We start from the raw sequence: 18,009 nt of genomic DNA on the forward strand, positions 1-18,009 counted from the left end.
TAGTTTTAATTTCTGTCCATTACAGGTCACCTGCTCTACTGGAAGTAGCCGATGTCAACTAAGAATTCGGACTCACACATGCTATTGCTGTGACCTCTATGACTGTGACAAGTATGAAATCTTTTTTTTTTGGCTAAAAATAACAAGGTTATGCTGAAAAGTAAATTTTGAGAGATGATCCATAAAATGCCTTACATGGTTATTCAAAGGAAATCTGCATTAGTTTTCATATTGACATGAGTGTGAAAGTCACAGTAATAAGAACAATAAACTAGAGATGATCAGCTTATTGTCAGGTGCTGCTCATGGACATTGCGTCAAACCTCAGGAATGTGCAAATCCTTTGCCGAAACGTGTTGTTTTACAACCCTTTTATTAATAAATTCCATAATTATATTCACCTCCACTTTTTTGTCAAAAGCAGCGCCCAACATTAGGCTGATTATCCTTAGCTTATTGATCCTATTTCACAGAGACAAGCGTTCTTAGCCATATGGAGCAGAAGCCCACATCCACTGGGAGGTGTTTGATATCCCAGCCATGCTCATCATAGAGTTTTGCCTATTTAATGCACAACTGTTGAAGGTTAGTAAGCTTATTGTTTTGTATTTTAATATAAACTGAAAATAGTGCCCCAGGGAGCGCCCCTCTCTTCTTTTTGCCTTCAGCCACAGTAATAAGTGACTGTCAATTATACAGTTTCTGTGCAAGAACCTCAGTTGGTAAGTAAATCTGCATGCTGACCCATGGCAGTTCAAACTCCAAATTAGTGGCAAAACCCCAAAGGTCAGCCTCCAATTTCTTTCATGGATTTAACTGCTAGCACAATTTTTTCCACTGTGTGAATGTCCTCTAACAATAGGTTTTCAGGAGCAGGTGTGTTAACTATTGAGCAAGCCAGGATACTTTCACCTCAAATTAATGTTATCCAGAAACAAGATTTAAATTATAGTATTGCAGGAATAGAATGAAGAAATCTGTTTTCCCCTCTATCAATTTTTGAAACCTTTTAAGCCTTTTTTCCTATATGTACATATTTTGGACCTTTCCTAGAAGTCCTATTGCAGGTCACGATGGGATATCTTCTTTATCTGTCTTAGAATAAAAAAAAGTAATAATCAATCATTAATTATGCAAAACAACATTATAACAGCTGATGCTCACAACATTGTACAAGGTGCAAGGAGAGAGAGAATTTCATTGCAGTGAATTTGAACTGTGGTGAACTTGTCTCTGCACCATAAGTCTTTTTCACACTGTGCTAGCGGGGATCTCACAGAGGTCACTGCAGTATGGTTCTGCTGGGAATACAGCCTCAATGACCAGCAGTAAAGTCAATGATGTCACCGCTAGTCACTGCAGCTCATTCCTCAGTGGTTCTCAGCCTGGACGGTCGCATCTTGGCACCGTCCAAGTTGAATACTATTTGTCCCCCAGACATGGGATTCAGTGGAATTAGGCGTTAGATTAGGCATTAGAGGAGTTAACTGTTTTTGTTATTTTTAAATTAAAAAAGTAAAAAACTTAGTTTTGTTTTATTTCAAATAAAAGACTTTATTCTGGCTGTGTCTCTGTTTACCATATAACTGTAGGATTGGTAAAGGATAGGTGTCTTATAGATGCCTCCCCATTAGTAATCCGTGGGCTTGAAGTCACATGACAATACAAAGGTGACATCAACCCCACAAATATGAACCTCACTTGCCACCGCTACAGGGCAAGTAGCAACAGCAGGCAAAGCGCCAGAATTGGCGCATCTAATAGATGTGCCTTTCCTGGGTGGCTGTGGGCTGCTATTTTTAGGCTGGGGGCATTATTCATGGCCCCTTACCAGCCTGAGAATACCAGCCCCAAGCTGTCTGCTTTAGCTTGGCTGGTTGTCACACAGTCTTTTAAAAATTATTTATTTTAATAATTCAAATATACAGTGTGGGTACCCCACTATTCTTGAGTTTTGCCTGGCTGGTTATCAAAAATACAGGGAATCCACACCGTTTTATTACATTTATTTACAGTGCAGGAGCTGGCTGATGAATATTCCCATCTGCCACTCCTGCTCTAACTGTTATTAGCAGCTGTAGGTGTCGGCTGATGGGAACAGTAGTCCCATAAGCCGACACCAATGACCGGAGGTAAACTTTATACTTCTGATCACAGCTGAGCGCCCACACTGTCTTTTGACAGCATGGAAACCGCGGAAGTCTGACCGGTGGTGATGATTTTACAGAAGCGGTGTTTGCCGCACTGTCATGCACATGACAGCATGGCAAACACTGGATGTTCTGGCTCCCCATTCAAGTGAATGGGGTCTGGGCTTGGGTTCAGGTCCGGGGACTGTTCTGGTACCCGATCCCGAGCTAACTATTCGATCGAACCTGTTGTACCCAAACATCCAGGTATCTGCCATCTCTAGTGTACAGTGCATGTGTGACGTATGCTCTAAACTTGTATGATGTGGGCATAGTGTTTACCACACAATGATGTGAGTGTGCATTGTGCTTGTATGACGTATGCTGTGTTTGTGTGACGTGTGAATTGTGCTTGGGTGGTATCTTCACCGTTCTTACGTGCCTTTTTGTATTTTTTGTGACATTTTTGCAGTGTTTGTATGATGTGTGGACTGTACTTGTCTGACGTGCACTGTGCTTATCTGACATCTGCTCTTTTTTGTATGACTTAAGGTACCGTCACACTAAGCGATGCTGCAGCGATACCGACAACGATCCGGATCGCTGCAGCGTCGCTGTTTGGTCGCTGGAGAGCTGTCACACAGACAGCTCTCCAGCGACCAACGATCCCGAGGTCCCCGGGTAACCAGGGTAAACATCGGGTTACTAAGCGCAGGGCCGCGCTTAGTAACCTGATGTTTACCCTGGTTACCATCGTTAAAGTAAAAAAAACAAACGCTTCATACTTACCTACCGCTGTCTGTCCTCGGCGCTCTGCTTCTCTGCTCTGGCTGTGAGCGCCGGACAGCCGGAAAGCAGAGCGGTGACGTCACCGCTCTGCTTTCCGGCCGCTGTGCTCCCAGCGAAGACATGGGAGATCCAGCGATGAAACAAAGTTCTGGACTTTCTTCCCTGACCAGCGATATCACAGCAGGATCCTGATCGCTGCTGCCTGTCACACTGGACGATATCGCTAGCCAGGACGCTGCAACGTCACGGATCGCTAGCGATATCGTCTAGTGTGACGGTACCTTTAGGCATATCACTTGTGCATAGTGTGTGTGTAACATATGCGCTCCGTTTGTGTGACGTGGACATAATGTTTGTGTAATGTGCACTAAAATTGTATGATGTATGCATTGTGCTTGTGTGAAGGGTGGGGTGTACTATGCTTATGTAACGTTTGCTTAGTGTGTCATGTGCATAATGCTTGTATGGTGTCTGCTGTGTAATGTGTGCTGCTTTTGTGTGACATGTGCATAGTGCTGTAATGGTGTGATAAATGTAAAATTCTAGGTATTTGAATTACTTGTTCATTGTCAAATTCTGTCTATGTATTGCTTTACAGAGTTTATACTGCAGGGAGGTGCGTGATATTGGACAGGGACTACACAATGACATTGACACATTTCATGTGGCTAAACATGACATTGTGCTGCTTTTAACCCCTTCATGACCGGGGGATTTTTCGTTTTTCCGTGTTCGTTTTTCGCTCCCCTCCTTCCCAGAGCCATAACTTTTTTATTTTTCTGTCAATTTGGCCATGTGAGGGCTTATTTTTTGCGGGACGAGTTGTACTTTTGAACGACATCATTGGTTTTAGCATGTCGTGTACTAGAAAACGGGAAAAAAATTCCAAGTGCGGTGAAATTTCAAAAAAAGTGCAATCCCACATTGGTTTTTTGTTTGGCTTTTTTGCTAGGTTCACTAAATGCTAATTAAACTAATGCTAATGCCATTATTCTCCAGGTCATTACGAGTTCATAGACACCAAACATGACTAGGTTATTTTTTATCTAAGTGGTGAAAAAAAATTCCAAACTTTGCTAAAAAAAAAAAAAAAAAATATTGCGCCATTTTCCGATACTCGTAGCGTCTCCATTTTTCATCATCTGGGGTCGGTTGAGGGCTTATTTTTTGCGTGCCGAGATGACGTTTTTAATGATAGCATTTCGGTGCAGATACGTTCTTTTGATCGCCCGTTATTGCATTTTAATGCAATGTCGCGGCGACCAAAAAAACGTAATTCTGGCGTTTCGAATTTTTTTCCCGCTACGCTGTTTAGCGATCAGGTTAATACTTTTTTTTAATTGATAGATCGGGCGATTCTGAGCGCGGCGATACCAAATATGCGTAGATTTGATATTTTTTTTATTGATTTATTTTGATTGGGGCGAAAGGGGGGTGATTTAAACTTTTATGTTTTTTTTATTTTTTTCACATTTTTTTAAACTTTTTTAAAAAACTTTTGCCATGCTTCAATAGCCTCCATGAGAGGCTAGAAGCAGGCATAGCACGATCGGCTCTGCTACATAGCAGCGATCTGCTGATCGCTGCTATGTAGCAGAATTGCACGTGTGCTGTGAGCGCCGACCACAGGGTGGCGCTCACAGCGACGGGCAATCAGTAACCATAAAGGTCTCAAGGACCTCTATGGTTACCATTCACAAGCATCGCCGACCCCCGATCATGTGACGGGGGTCGGCGATGACGTCATTTCCGGCCGCCCGGCCGGAAGCGGTAGTTAAATGCCGCTGTCTGCGTTTGACAGCGGCATTTAACTAGTTAATAGGTGCGGGCAGATCACGATTCTGCCCGCGCCTATTACGGGCACATGTCAGCTGTTCAAAACAGCTGACATGTCCCGGCTTTGGTGCGGGCTCACCGCGGAGCCCTGCATCAAAGCAGGGGAGCCGGCATCGGACGGTATAGTACGTCCGATGCCGGTAAGGGGTTAAGGTACCGTTACACTAAATGACTTACCAACGATCACGACCAGTGATACGACCTGGCCGTGATCGTTGATAATTCGTTGTGTGGTCGCTGGGGAGCTGTCACACAGACAGCTCTCTCCAGCGACCAATGATCAGGGGAAAAACTTCGGCATCGTTGAAACTGTCTTCAGAATCAGAATGTGAGTATGTACTGTTTTTTTTTTTTTACAATGGTAACCAGGGTAAATATTGGGTTACTAAGCACGGCCCTGCGCTTAGTAACCCGATATTTACCCTGGTTACACGTGAACACATCGCTGGATCGGCGTCACACACGCCGATCCAGCGATGACAGCGGGTGATCAGCGACCAAAAAAAGGTCCTGGTCATTCCCCAACGACCAACGATCTCCCAGCATGGGCCTGATCGTTGGTCGCTGTCACAGATAACGAGATCGTTAGCGGGATCGTTGCTACGTCACAAAAAGCGTGACGTTGCAACGATATCGTTATCGAAATCGTAATGTGTGAAGGTACCTTTAGAATGCGCCCAATGTGGTCACATGACAATGACATACAAGCAGAAAAAAAATACTGTAATAACTTAGGTTGCAAAAAATCAAAGTATTTCATTTATTTATAGTACAGTGCGTTGTAGCAGCACAATGCAATCTTAAGGCTATGTTCACACTTTGCAGATTCCACTGCGGATTTTTCCGCAGCAGAATTACAAAATCCGCAGTGAAAACCCGTTGCGGTTTTTACTGCGGATTTATCGCAGTTTTAACTGCGGTTTCTTCTGCGGATTTTCATCTGCAGTTTTCTATTGGAGCAGGTGAAAATCCGCAGAAAAGAAGTGACATGCTGCGGAATGTAATCCGCAGCGTTTCCGCGCGTTTTTTTCCGCAGCATGTGCACTGCGTTTTTTGTTTCCCATAGGTTTACATTGTTCTGTAAACTCATGGGAAACTGCTGCGGATCCACAGCGGTGAATATAGGCTGAGACATACGACGTGTTGTGGCCAAAATCATCGTGTGGTCTAAGCTGCCACTTAAAAAAACACGGTATTTTTCCAAGGTATGTTTTCATGGCATTTTTGCAGTGATTTTATTTATGCCAAAGTGATGCAGCTAGACATTTTTTATTGGACTTCCCAGATTTAAGGGGGTATTCCCACAAACAAATTCCATTTTAATCAATAGATCTTGGAATAATAATAAGCTCCACACTTAGAGGTGTTGAAAAATGTTACAGTGCCGAGATAATCTTATAAATGTACCCCTGCTGTGTACTGTGTAATGGCTCTATCCAACCATGCAGAACTGCTCCAGTTCATCGTCTGATCATACCCCATCTCCTGGGCAAGGGAGGAAGCAAAAGAGATTATACAGACATTACAGCCCGAGATCAAAGCCGATTCTGTGAAATAAAACATGTTTTTAAACAGGCAGAGAAATGTTTTACCTCACAGAAAGCAGCAGATGCGATCCCTTGCTGTAATGTCTGTATACTCTGTTGCTTCCTCCCCTGCCCAGGAGCTGTGCTATGCGCAGACCATGTTCCTGTAAGGTCAGACACGGCCATTACACAGTACATAGCAGGGGCACATTTATAAGATTATCTCAGCGTAGGAATATTTTTTTTTTAAACATCCAATTGTGGAGTTTATTTTTATTGGATGATCTATTGATTAAAATGTGCTTTGTTTGAGGGACATATGGGTGCACTAAAAACTATTTGTGTTTTGTGACTATGCAAACATAATAAAGACAATTATACTCATGCATTCATGCTGCAGCACTGGTTCTCCTCAGCTGTCCTGGAGGTTTTTTTTTTTAAACTTCAGCAGTTGCACCATGACAACTGCATGTGACCTATCATTGAACTCAGTGGTTTTATTCTATCTCATCAAGACTGTTGCTTCCAGTGCTCTGCAGCAGGGCTGCCATCAGGTCACTACTGCCCTTACTTCTGTATGGGGCCCGGTGAGCAAAAGGAAAGAGGGGGGCCGGACTCTTGTGCTTCTCCTCATCTGGCCCCAAGGTGTAATAAGGTGCTGTGCGCCACACACCTCAGTGCTGGGAGCTTTCCTGGAGCTCCACGGCTGTCTAACCTGAACGACTGCGCAGCTCCAGCTCCCTGGCCATTGCCAGGACACCAGACGCAGAGCTACTCCTGCAGGGGATCATTAGTGAGGTATGCAAGAAAAACATTTTTCTTTATAAAACAAATTAATGGGTGAGGGGAGGAGGAGGACTGCAAATTATGAATTGAGGGTGGGCGACTGCAAATGATGAATTGAGCTTGGGAGATGGGAGACTGCAATTGAATTGAAGGTGGGGTTAGGGAGTGCAAATTATGAATTGAAGGTGGGGGGTGGGGAGAGCAAATGATGACATGTACTGGGGGACAGCATTAAGACTGGGGGATGAGGGACAGTAAATGATGATGAATTGAGGGTGGGGCACAACAAATGATCATAAATTAGGGGTGGGGCAGCAAATGATACATTGAGGGTGGGGAGAGTATATGATGTGTTGGAAGTGAGGGAGAGCAATTGATAATAAATTGAGGTTGGGTCTGGGAGAGAGAAGGCAAGACATGATGAATTGGGGAGGAAGCGGCATGCAAATATAATTGAAGATGCAGAAGTGTAACTGTTATTGAATTGAGGAAAAGAGTACAGGTACTAATTAATCACTATGCGGGTAGTAATATGTGGTCTGGTTATGGTGTGATGATATTTGTCCATGGTATGTTGTAGTATTAATGGTCATTTTAAAAAATCTGTGACTCTTTCCCTTAAAGAAAAATAAAGATATACCGTACCTAAAAAGAGTATTGGATATTTTAAGAATTTTTTAGTAGTTTAGAGTAGAGTAGAGCCCATCCAAAAGAGTCTACCTTATGGTGGTGGTGGCTTAAAAAAATCTTTTGGTCAAAACAAAAGCTGATGGCTATTTATGGGATATGGTGTTCGATGCGTACTGTTAATGTGTGATTGGTGAGGATATGGTGCAGAAATGGAGTTACAGTAAATTAAGAGTGGGCAGTGGTTCTGTGGAATGTTTGAGGGGTGGCGGCAGAGCTGGGGTGGAGCCTGGATGGTGCCTCATGGGGGCTCAAAATATTTGCCATTATGGGGCTCTGAAATTCCTAGTGGCAGGCCAACAGGGGAGGGTGAAAATTGTTAATGATTAATCCTGGACAACCTGTTTAAAATAGTAATGAGAGGCATGACAAAGGAATGGAAAATTAACTGAAGCTTGTTTGCATGCTGCTATTTTACTTTAATCAGAGGGGATAGAGATTGTGAATACATTGTACTGTGCCTTGAAAAATTATTCATACCCCATGAACTTTTCCACATTTTTCATGTTAGACACACAAACTTAAATGTATTTTATTGATATTTTATGTGATACACCAACACAAAGTAGCAAGTATTTGTGAAGTGTAAAGGAAATGATACTGTAATAAACTTAGTGCTAAGTGCAGTGGAGATCAGTATCATGGGTCAGAACAGAGACCGAGAGACAATAGGTTAAAGGTACCTTCACACTGAACAACTTAACAATGATATCGCTAGCGATCCGTGACGTTGCAGCGTCCTGGATAGCGATATCGTTGTGTTTGACACGCAGCAGCGATCTGGATCCTGCTGTGACATCGTTGGTCGGAGCAGAAAGGCCAGAACTTTATTTAGTCGCTGGATCTCCCGCAGACATCGCTGAATCGGCGTGTGTGACGCCGATTCAGCGATGTCTTCACTGGTAACCAGGGTAAACATTGGGTTACTAAGCGCAGGGCCGCGCTTAGTAACCCGATGTTTACCCTGGTTACAATTCTAAATGTAAAAAAAAACAAACAGTACATACTTACATTCCGGTGTCTGTCCCCTCGCCGTCAGCTTCCCGCACTGACTTTGAGCACTGGCCGGCCGTAAAGCACAGCGGTGACGTCACCGCTCTGCTTTACGGCCGGCCGGCGCTCACCGTCAGTGCGTGAAGCTGAGGCCGGGGGACAGACACCGGAATGTAAGTATGTACTGTTTGTTTGTTTTTTTACATTTACAATGGTAACCAGGGTAAACATCGGGTTACTAAGCGCGGCCCTACGCTTAGTAACCCGATGTTTACCCTGATTACCAGGGGACTTTGGCATCGTTGGTTGCTGTGACCACACAGTGACGAAACAGCGATGCTGCAGCGATCGGCATCGTTGCCTATATCGCTGCAGCGTCGCTTAATGTGACGGTACCTTAAGAGTTCAAGAATATTTATAATGATATGCAGGTAAACAGCTATGACACAGCAGGTTAGTACCAGACAGAGCTGGATAGGCAGTAAGCACGTGTACAGACCGTGGAAGTCCAAGGATGTCAGGTCCAGAGACCAGACCAGGCCTCCTAGCAGGGAGCAGTCCAGCGGCAGGGACAAGTGCAGAGCAGATCCAGGGAAACAAGTCTTTGCAATGAAGAGATGTAGAACCGGAGACAGACGGGGTATCCCAAAGTAACAAAGAAACCAGCAAGATAGCAGTTCTTCCAGCTTGATCACAAGTCAGGAACAAGATACTCAAGCAATAAGTACATATACAGGGCTCCTTTAAATACACCACAGACAGGAACAAGGAAAATCTAACAGGAAACAAGATGGCCCCTGTGAGGCCAATGACTCCATCTTGGGTAAGGGCAAAAGTAACTGAACTGAGGGCAAACAGCAAACAGAAACAGATATACAGTCCAAGTCCTTACAGATACATTGGTTTTCTATTTATTTTAAAATATAAATCTGAAAATGTGATGTGTATTTTTTATTCAGCTCCCTGTAGTCAGATACCCCTACATTAAATTTTGAGTGACCAAATGCCTCAAAAAGTCACATAATTATTAAATTGTGTGTAACTTACTGTCAGTATAACTACTGCTGTTCTGTGAAGGCATGTGATGCTTGTTTGAGAATATTAGCGATCAAACAGCACCAAGGAACACATCAGACAGGTCAGGGATAAAGTTGTGGAAAAGAGTAGGGCAGGGATGGGGGCAGGGTACAAAAAATATAGCCCAAGCTGTGAACATCTCACAGTGCACTGTTTATTCTATCATATAAAAATGGAATGCAACTCTACCAAGACATGGCTGTCAACCTAAACTGACATGCCAAGCAAGGAGAGCATTAATTAGAGATCCACAGCTCAGGTGGAAGAATCTGTCCACAGAACAATGATTAGTCGTATATGCCTCAAATCTAGCCTTTATGGAAGAGGGGTAAGAAGAAAGCTATTTTTGAAAGAAGGCCATAAGTTTGCATATTGCAATAAGCCATTCAGGGGGCATGGCATGTAGAAGAATGTGCTTTGGTCAGATGAGACCAAAGTGGAACTTTTTGTATTAAATGCAAAGCACTATATGTGGCAGAAAACTAACACTGCACATCACCTTGAAAACAGCATCATCCCCACCTTCAAACATGGTGGTGGCATCATGATTTTCGGAACCCTTTTCTTCAGCAGGGACAGGGAAGCTGGTCAGAGTTGGTGTGAAGATGGATATAGGGCAATCATGAAGGAAAATCTATTAGAGGTTGCAAAATATATTATCCTCTAGATGTGTAAACCCCAAATGACTTGCAGCAACAGTTGTCATACAAATTATTGACTCAGGGAAGCTTAATACAAATCCACTTCACAATTTTCAGGTTTATATTTTTAAAATAATTAGAAAAACGTGTCATTTCCTTTAGACTTCACAAATACTTTCTTTTTTGCCTTAGTATATCATATAAAATACATTTACGTGTGTGGGTGTAACATGAAAAAATAAAGTTGAAAAGTTCATGAGGAGTGAATAGATTGTCACGGCGTTGTGTGCAAAGGCTGCTTTTTTTTTTTTTAACCAGTTTCGCCAATCCTCTGTTTTTATGCCCGTTGCATCCCCAATAAAACCAGCATAACTCTGCATATGCACTAGAAGGCGTTAAAGGCAGTATTCGAATGCTCTCTGACCCATGAGTTAGGAAAGTCAAGAGAAAGGCAAGAGTATGGCACCTTTCATTTCAAACTATATAAGCATACCTCCTAACTTTTACAGAACAGGAAGAGGGACAAATTATGCGTCGCTCATAGTGTGTCGCTGCAAATTCTGACCACATCCCAAGCTGCACCTCAAGGCACACCCATTTACCATTTACTGCTACGCTGGCAGGAAGAGAGGTCAGAGGGGGTGGTGATTATTTCTACAAGCCGGTTGAATGTCTGGCTTGTAGAACAATGTCATACAAATGTCTCCTGAACGTTTGTGTAGACATTGTTTAAGGCCTTAAAATTTGTATGTGACCTCTAATTTTGCTTGTACAACAGAATGAATCATTGTGGGTAACCCTTCACATATGGACCAGACAACAGAGACAATGTCATGAAGAGTCCATCATGAGGGAACGTTACACAGGTCATACTCCCGTGATTACGTTGTGTTTATGGCTTAATGTATGGTAGTCAGACATCTCTAGCCTCAACTCCAAGTTGAGTAAAAGCTTTGCTTTACATTGAGTTAGTTATGGAGTCAATGTTATGGCCATTTCTCAAAAGTATCACGGATGCCAGTTTTGAACATAATAATGACAAGCTACATGTTGCCTGTGCTACTGTGAGCAGCCTTTGGGGTCTAAATGTATTACCATGGCCTGTAGTGACTCTACATGGTTGTCACCCATTGAGCATATCAAGTATCACATTGGTCAGCAATTGTAAAATAGAGCTGCCAGCCGTGGATCTTAAAGATTTGTGCTCCCAAGTTAATTTAGTGTGGCAGAATATTCCTCAGACAACTATCTTAATTTCCTCATTGATAGCATACCAAGGCAAAAGTGTTAAAGCACATCCTAGTAGCTGAACACCCAGATTCTGAGCAGAATCAGCCCATGTTCCTCTTGAACATAGTGGGTCAGAGATATTGAAGATTCTCCTATCTCTCTTAAAGCACATCCTACTTGTTGAACATCCAGCTTCTGATGAGAGTCGAACCACATTAATCCTGAACATACTGTATATGCAGAGGTGCCACATGACCATGTTTTTCCATAGTCATCAAACATAACTGCATTGATGTTGGGTTTGATGTTTCAGCCTTTGACAAAAGAGTGATTGAGCAAACAACTATTTCATAATCTCACCTAATTCATGCTTATGAAATCCAATTTATGTTGTAGGACATCCCAAAAAAAAATTAAAATTTACTTACCCAAAGTTTTAAGTTCCTGGAGTTCATAGACAGCACAGCTTTCCTGCCCTTTAATATACTTTTCCTATTGCTGCAGATAAACATATAGCATAAGGTCTAAGTAGCAGGTCAAATGATTAAACCCATTATTTGCTGCCTATGGGTTCTAGGAAGGGAACATTTGGATAAGTAAATTTTAACCTATGTCATGCCATGTTTTTGTTACACAGTTTGAGGCATACATTTTTAATGCATATGCACGGAAAAGTTCCCTGTTAGGAAAAGATGCAGTATACATCTGGACAGCTGCTTAACCAGTGTAGTCATAACAGTCGCTGCTGCGATCAGGCCCAGTGGTTCCTCGGACGCACATCCAGTTGAAGTGTATTGCGGCGCACAGACATCGCGTCTTCGTACCACAACACACGCTGCCAGCCAATCAGAGGCCAGCAGCTGACTTAGGCGTGCACGTGCTGGGGCACATGTCAGTGATGTCACACTCTCCAGGCATACGCCGAAATCAGTTATCGGCTTCACAAGAGGGTGCGCGCAAAGGAAAGGTGATTTATTTTTATTTTTTTAAACTGTGGTCATACTAGTACATGGATGACCATGGGGTGCATTATACGTTATGAATGACTATGGAGTGCATTATACTTTATGAATGACTATGGGGTGCATTATAGTTTATGGATGACTGTGGGAGTGGATTATACTTTATGGATGACTATGGGCTGTGAATTATACTATATGGTTGACAATGGGATGAATTATACTATATGTAGGACTATGGGGCATACATTATTCTTTTTCTAGAAAGGCCCATGACTTCTATGTACATCCCTAGTGAGTATAATGATTTTTTCTATACATTAAAAAACTGTGGCAAAACGGGGGACATATACCAAGATGAGCAATATATACTAGGATGGGACCCAGGATAAGTGATGTATAGCAAAAAAAATACAATTTTAAGTGTGATAGTGTTGCAATTTTTTAAAACTATTTATGTTGTGAATTTGTGTCTTTTAACCCATTAACAATCGCCAACACGCCTTTTAACTGCGGCAGTTGAGTACTAATTCCTTGGTATAGCTTTTTAACGGCGCTGAGAAATAAGGGTGTAGCTCAGAATATCTTTGGGGGGGCTCGGCTAACGGGGGTAGCGTAGACTCTGGAAAACATGAACAGGGCCAGATTTTACAGTCCCCTGTCACATGATTGCTGTTTTTCAATGAATAATGGCAATCACAAGAAAAAAAAAGTCTGATTTAGCATATCAGAGAATAGAGAAATGGAGTCCCCCGAGCCCACCGATGCCTTCGCCAACCCTCTGTGTCATCTTCCTGGAAAAAAATGGGTGCATGCGCAGTGCACTCGCCAAGATATGCCATCCGGTACCAGGCAACAATAGGGAATTTTTGCTATTGGTTCCTTTTGATCATCAAGACCCTATGACAGTGATCAAAAAAAAAAAAAGCTGGTAAATCAAATCACCCTTTGTCACCCCCTTAGTTAAAAAAAAATTATAAATTAAAGTTTTTTTTAATTTTTTCCATTCTTCACAGATAGGGTTGGTGTTTGTGTTGTGGTTAGGGTTATGTTAGGGTTGGAGTTAAGGTTAGGGTTGGAGTTTAGAATTGTGGTTTTTCAAAAGTTAAAAGAAAAAAATGATGACGACATGATGGCTAGTGTTTAGCGCAAGTCCTCGCTAATCGAGTTTGCATAGGGTGCTCTGGTATGCACAGAGCATAGCAGATCCCCACATTTTTGGGGGTGTCTAACAGCCGCAAAACATGTGGGGCAGAGACTCGAGTATTTAATTGAAGCACCAGTGACATTTGGTGCATACCTGAGCATCCGAAGTAGTGAGCACTTCAACAGTAATGGCGACATATTCAATATGACAATCTAATGTTATCAAAATTTGTGTCGTAGCTGTGGATTCAATGCTCACTATACCCCTGGATACAATCCTTGAGGGGTGTGGTTTCCAACATGTGGTCACTTGTGGGGGTTTCCACTATCTAGACACATCAGGGGCTCTCCAAACACAACTTGTCGTCTGCTCTAGATTCCAGTCAATTTGGCATTCAAAAAGTCAACCAGTGCTCCTTCCCTTCCAAGCTCTGCTATACGCCCAAACAGTGGATTTCCCCCACATGTGGGGTATTGGTGTACTGAGGAAAAATTGCACAAGTTTTGTAGTCCATTTTTGTAATGTTACCTTTGTGAAAAATGTTAATTTTTTTCCTTCCACATTGCTTCAGTTCTTGTGAAGCAACTGAAGGGTTAATAAACTTTTTGAATGTAGTTTTGAACACCTTGAGGGGGTGCAGATTTTATAATGGTGTCACTTTTGGGTATTTTCTGTCATATTGATCCCTCAAAGTTAATTCAAATATGATGTAGTGTTCCTAAAAAAAGGGTTTTATAAATTTTGCTGGAAAAAATGAGAAATTTCTGATCAACTTAACTTCCTAACAAAAAAAATTCATGTTCTCAAAATTGCGCTGATGTAAATAAAGTAGACATGTGGGAAATGTTATTTATGAACTACGGTATTTTGTGCCACATAACTCTGATTTAAGGGCACAAAAATTAAAAAAGTTTGAAAATTGCAACATTTTCAAACTCTCTGCAAAATTTCCTTTTCATAAATAAATGCAAATCATATCAAATAAATTTTTACCACTATCATGAAGTACAATATGTCACAAAAACAGTGTCAGAATCAGTGGGATACCTTGAAGAGATCCAGAGTTATTACCATATAAAATGACACAGGTCGGAATTGTAAATTTTGCCCCGGTCATCAAGGTCAAAATTGGCTCGGTTACTAAGGGGTTAAACACTTAAGGGTACCATCACACTATACGATTTACCAACGATCACGACCAGCTATACGACCTGGCCGTGATCGTTGGTAAGTCGTTGTGTGGTCACTGGAGAGCTGTCACACAGACAGCTCTCCAGCGACCAACGATGCCGAAGTCCCCGGGTAACCAGGGTAAACATCGGGTTACTAAGTGCAGGGCCGCGCTTAGTAACCCGATGTTTACCCTGGTTACCAGCGTAAAAAAAAACAAACAGTACATACTTACCTTCCGGTGTCTGTCCCTTGCCGTCTGCTTTGCTTCCCGCACTGACTGACTGCCGGCCTGCCGTAAAGTGAAAGCAGAGCACAGCGCGCTGTGCTCTGCTTTCACTTTACGGCCGGCAGTCAGTCAGTGAGGGAAGCAGACGGCAAGGGACCTGACGGACACCGGAATGTAAGTATGTACTGTTTGTTTGTTTTTTACATTTACAATGGTAACCAGGATAAACATCGGGTTACTAAGTGCAGCCCTGCGCTTAGTAACCCGATGTTTACCCTGGTTACAAGCGAACGCATCGCTGGATCGGTGTTACACACACCGATCCAGCGATGGCAGCGGGAGATCCAGCGACGAAAGAATGTTCCAAACGATCTGCTACGACGTACGATTCTCAGCAGGGTCCCTGATCGCTGCTGCGTGTCAGACACAGCGATATCGTATGGATATCGCTGGAACGTCACGAATCGTACCGTCATAGCGATCAAAATGGCACTGTGTGACGGTACCCTAAGGGTATGTGTCCACGTTCAGGATTGCATCAGGATTTGGTCAGGATTTTTCATCAGTATTTGTAAGCCAAAACCAGGAGTGGGTGATAAATGCAGGAGTGGTGCACATGTTTCTATTATACTTTTCCTCTAATTGTTCCACTCCTGGTTTTGGCTTACAAATACTGATGAAAAATCCTGACCAAATCCTGATGCAATCCTGAACGTGGACACATACCCTTAGTGTCAAAGTGACCTAGGAAAAACATTGTCCACATTGAATTCTCTTAGCAAATTCAGATACATAAATTTTACATTACTTTCACTATTCTGGCAGAAATTTTTTGAGTTTCTGACAAATTTGTTCTAGGCAGTGCAATGTGATAAAATAATAAAAGAATGTGCTACTATGACATGCTATCTACCTTATGTAACTGGCCTCCCTGGTAGACCACTCCGACCAGTAATTGGCTTCAGTGACACTAGCATGATAAACAGCATATCATCACTGCAATCATGGAAATAGTGACCGGAGAGAAAAGCCAAAGCAGCTCAGTTGGAGCGGCATGTGGTTTTATCACATTGCCCCCATGAGCAAAATAGTCAGGAACCTTGTAAAAGTAATAGTTTAAGAAAAATGTAAGTATAAATGTATATAGACTAGATCATAAATGCACTCGCATAAAATCAGATTGTTCTAACAGCTTTATGCAACTTGGAATTAAATTGTTCCCTTTACCAAACTTTCTTTATTTTGGCAGTTCAGATGAAGCCACCAGCTATTATGAATTTGTAGGTGTGAACAGCTGCCAAGATGTTGTTCATTTATATCGGCTGCTGTGGACATGCACCATCCTTAATATTCTGGGCCTGTTCCTTGGCATTGTCACTGCGGCCATCATTGGAGCATTTAAAGACGTGGTAGGTTTTCTATTTTTTGCCATCATACAGGTATTTTATATATTTGAAAATCTGAATTCCAGTAGCAGATAAATATTTTTTTAAAATGTAAAAAAAAAGAAAAAAAAACTGGGAGAAAATGCTTTAGCACATATAGGACTTAAAAGGGGTTAATCGGCCATGACAGTTTGAATGTGAGCAGCTGGGTGTGGTGCACTTTGTAAATTGAGACCTGATTGACTCACACGTGTGTATGGAGGTGTGCAGACTGTCATGGGTTTACCACGACAGAGAGGGTCCAGAAGACCGTGCTGTCTGATTTCTCCTACTCCTGCTCTGATTAGAAGCACTTCTTTATACTAAATGGTGCAGGTCTCTGTTAGCAGTGCAAACTGTTCGGGTTGGATGATCTCAGCTGCTTTTATTGGTCACTCCTCTCTTCTATACATACTCGCCTCTGGAAATCTTTATTGCCAGTGTTAGTCCGGTGTCACACTTGCGTGTGCAATGCGAGAGGCTCGCGCAATTCCTGGCACTGCTGCCAGCACTCAGGACCGGAGTATGCGGCTGCATGTATTTCTATGCAACTGAATGCTCTGGTCCGAACTGCTGGTTGCAGTGCCAGGAATTGATGCGAGACTCTTGCGTGAGTTTCAAGCATTGCAAATGCAAGTGTGACACCAGCCTTAGTCTTAAACTGCATGGTGTGGAGTGGAGGTGTTGGTTGTTGGTAGAGGCGTTTGGAGTGTTGATATGTGACTGTTACTTGGTGTTTCAGCTGTGTGCAAAATCCTCATCCTCTCCTATTAAATTATCCTTTCTTTTATCCATGTTGTTCTTCTCTGTTGTCTTTGAGTACATATTTGTATGTTTGGCCTTCCGGGCAGTATAGTTCTGAGCTGCCACAGTTTAGTCTGTTGTTAGGGCTATTCCAGTCTACAAAAGGTACCACTAGGGACTGCGGGGTCAGAATCTCTAGTCTGTAAAGGAACCGGCTGGGTCAGTTGCAGTTTTTAATGTTTTACCTATTTTCTCATGGGAGTTGCTACACAGTCATAACACATTGATTGTTGTCGAGACTATGTGAGCAAGACCATGAAGAGGCCTTCACAAGATCCATTTTTTCAACATGACTTTGCCAGGCTGCATTTTTCTCAAGCTACGGAGATCATTCTCAATGGCCTAAATGTACTACAGTGGCTTATCTTGGCTTGTCTCCCACTAAGCACTTCTGGGATGTCATTGGTCGGCATTTACAAATAGAGATGCCAGCAGGTGATCTTGATGAATTGTGTGCTAAAGTGCATTCAGTGTGGCAGAACATTCCATAGCCAACCATTAATAACCTTATTGATAGCATGCCAAGGGCTAAGTGCGTGTACAGTATTTTTGTACATGGTGCTCATAGAATCTGAATAAAGA

General features: G+C 42.5%; 1 protein-coding gene across 1 annotated transcript in view; it reads left to right on the top strand.

Annotated features, from left to right (window-relative positions):
- Positions 1 to 18,009, top strand: part of TMEM255B (transmembrane protein 255B) — a 176,717-nt gene that overhangs the window by 113,691 nt on the left and 45,017 nt on the right. Inside the window, exons 6-7 of the mRNA XM_069760180.1 lie at positions 26 to 111; positions 16,449 to 16,608. Coding sequence (XP_069616281.1) covers positions 26 to 111; positions 16,449 to 16,608 — 246 coding nt within the window. The remainder of the gene's footprint in view (positions 1 to 25; positions 112 to 16,448; positions 16,609 to 18,009) is intronic.

The sequence above is a fragment of the Ranitomeya imitator genome, chromosome 3 (assembly GCF_032444005.1).
Source record: "Ranitomeya imitator isolate aRanImi1 chromosome 3, aRanImi1.pri, whole genome shotgun sequence".
Classification (NCBI taxonomy): Eukaryota; Metazoa; Chordata; class Amphibia; order Anura; family Dendrobatidae; genus Ranitomeya; species Ranitomeya imitator.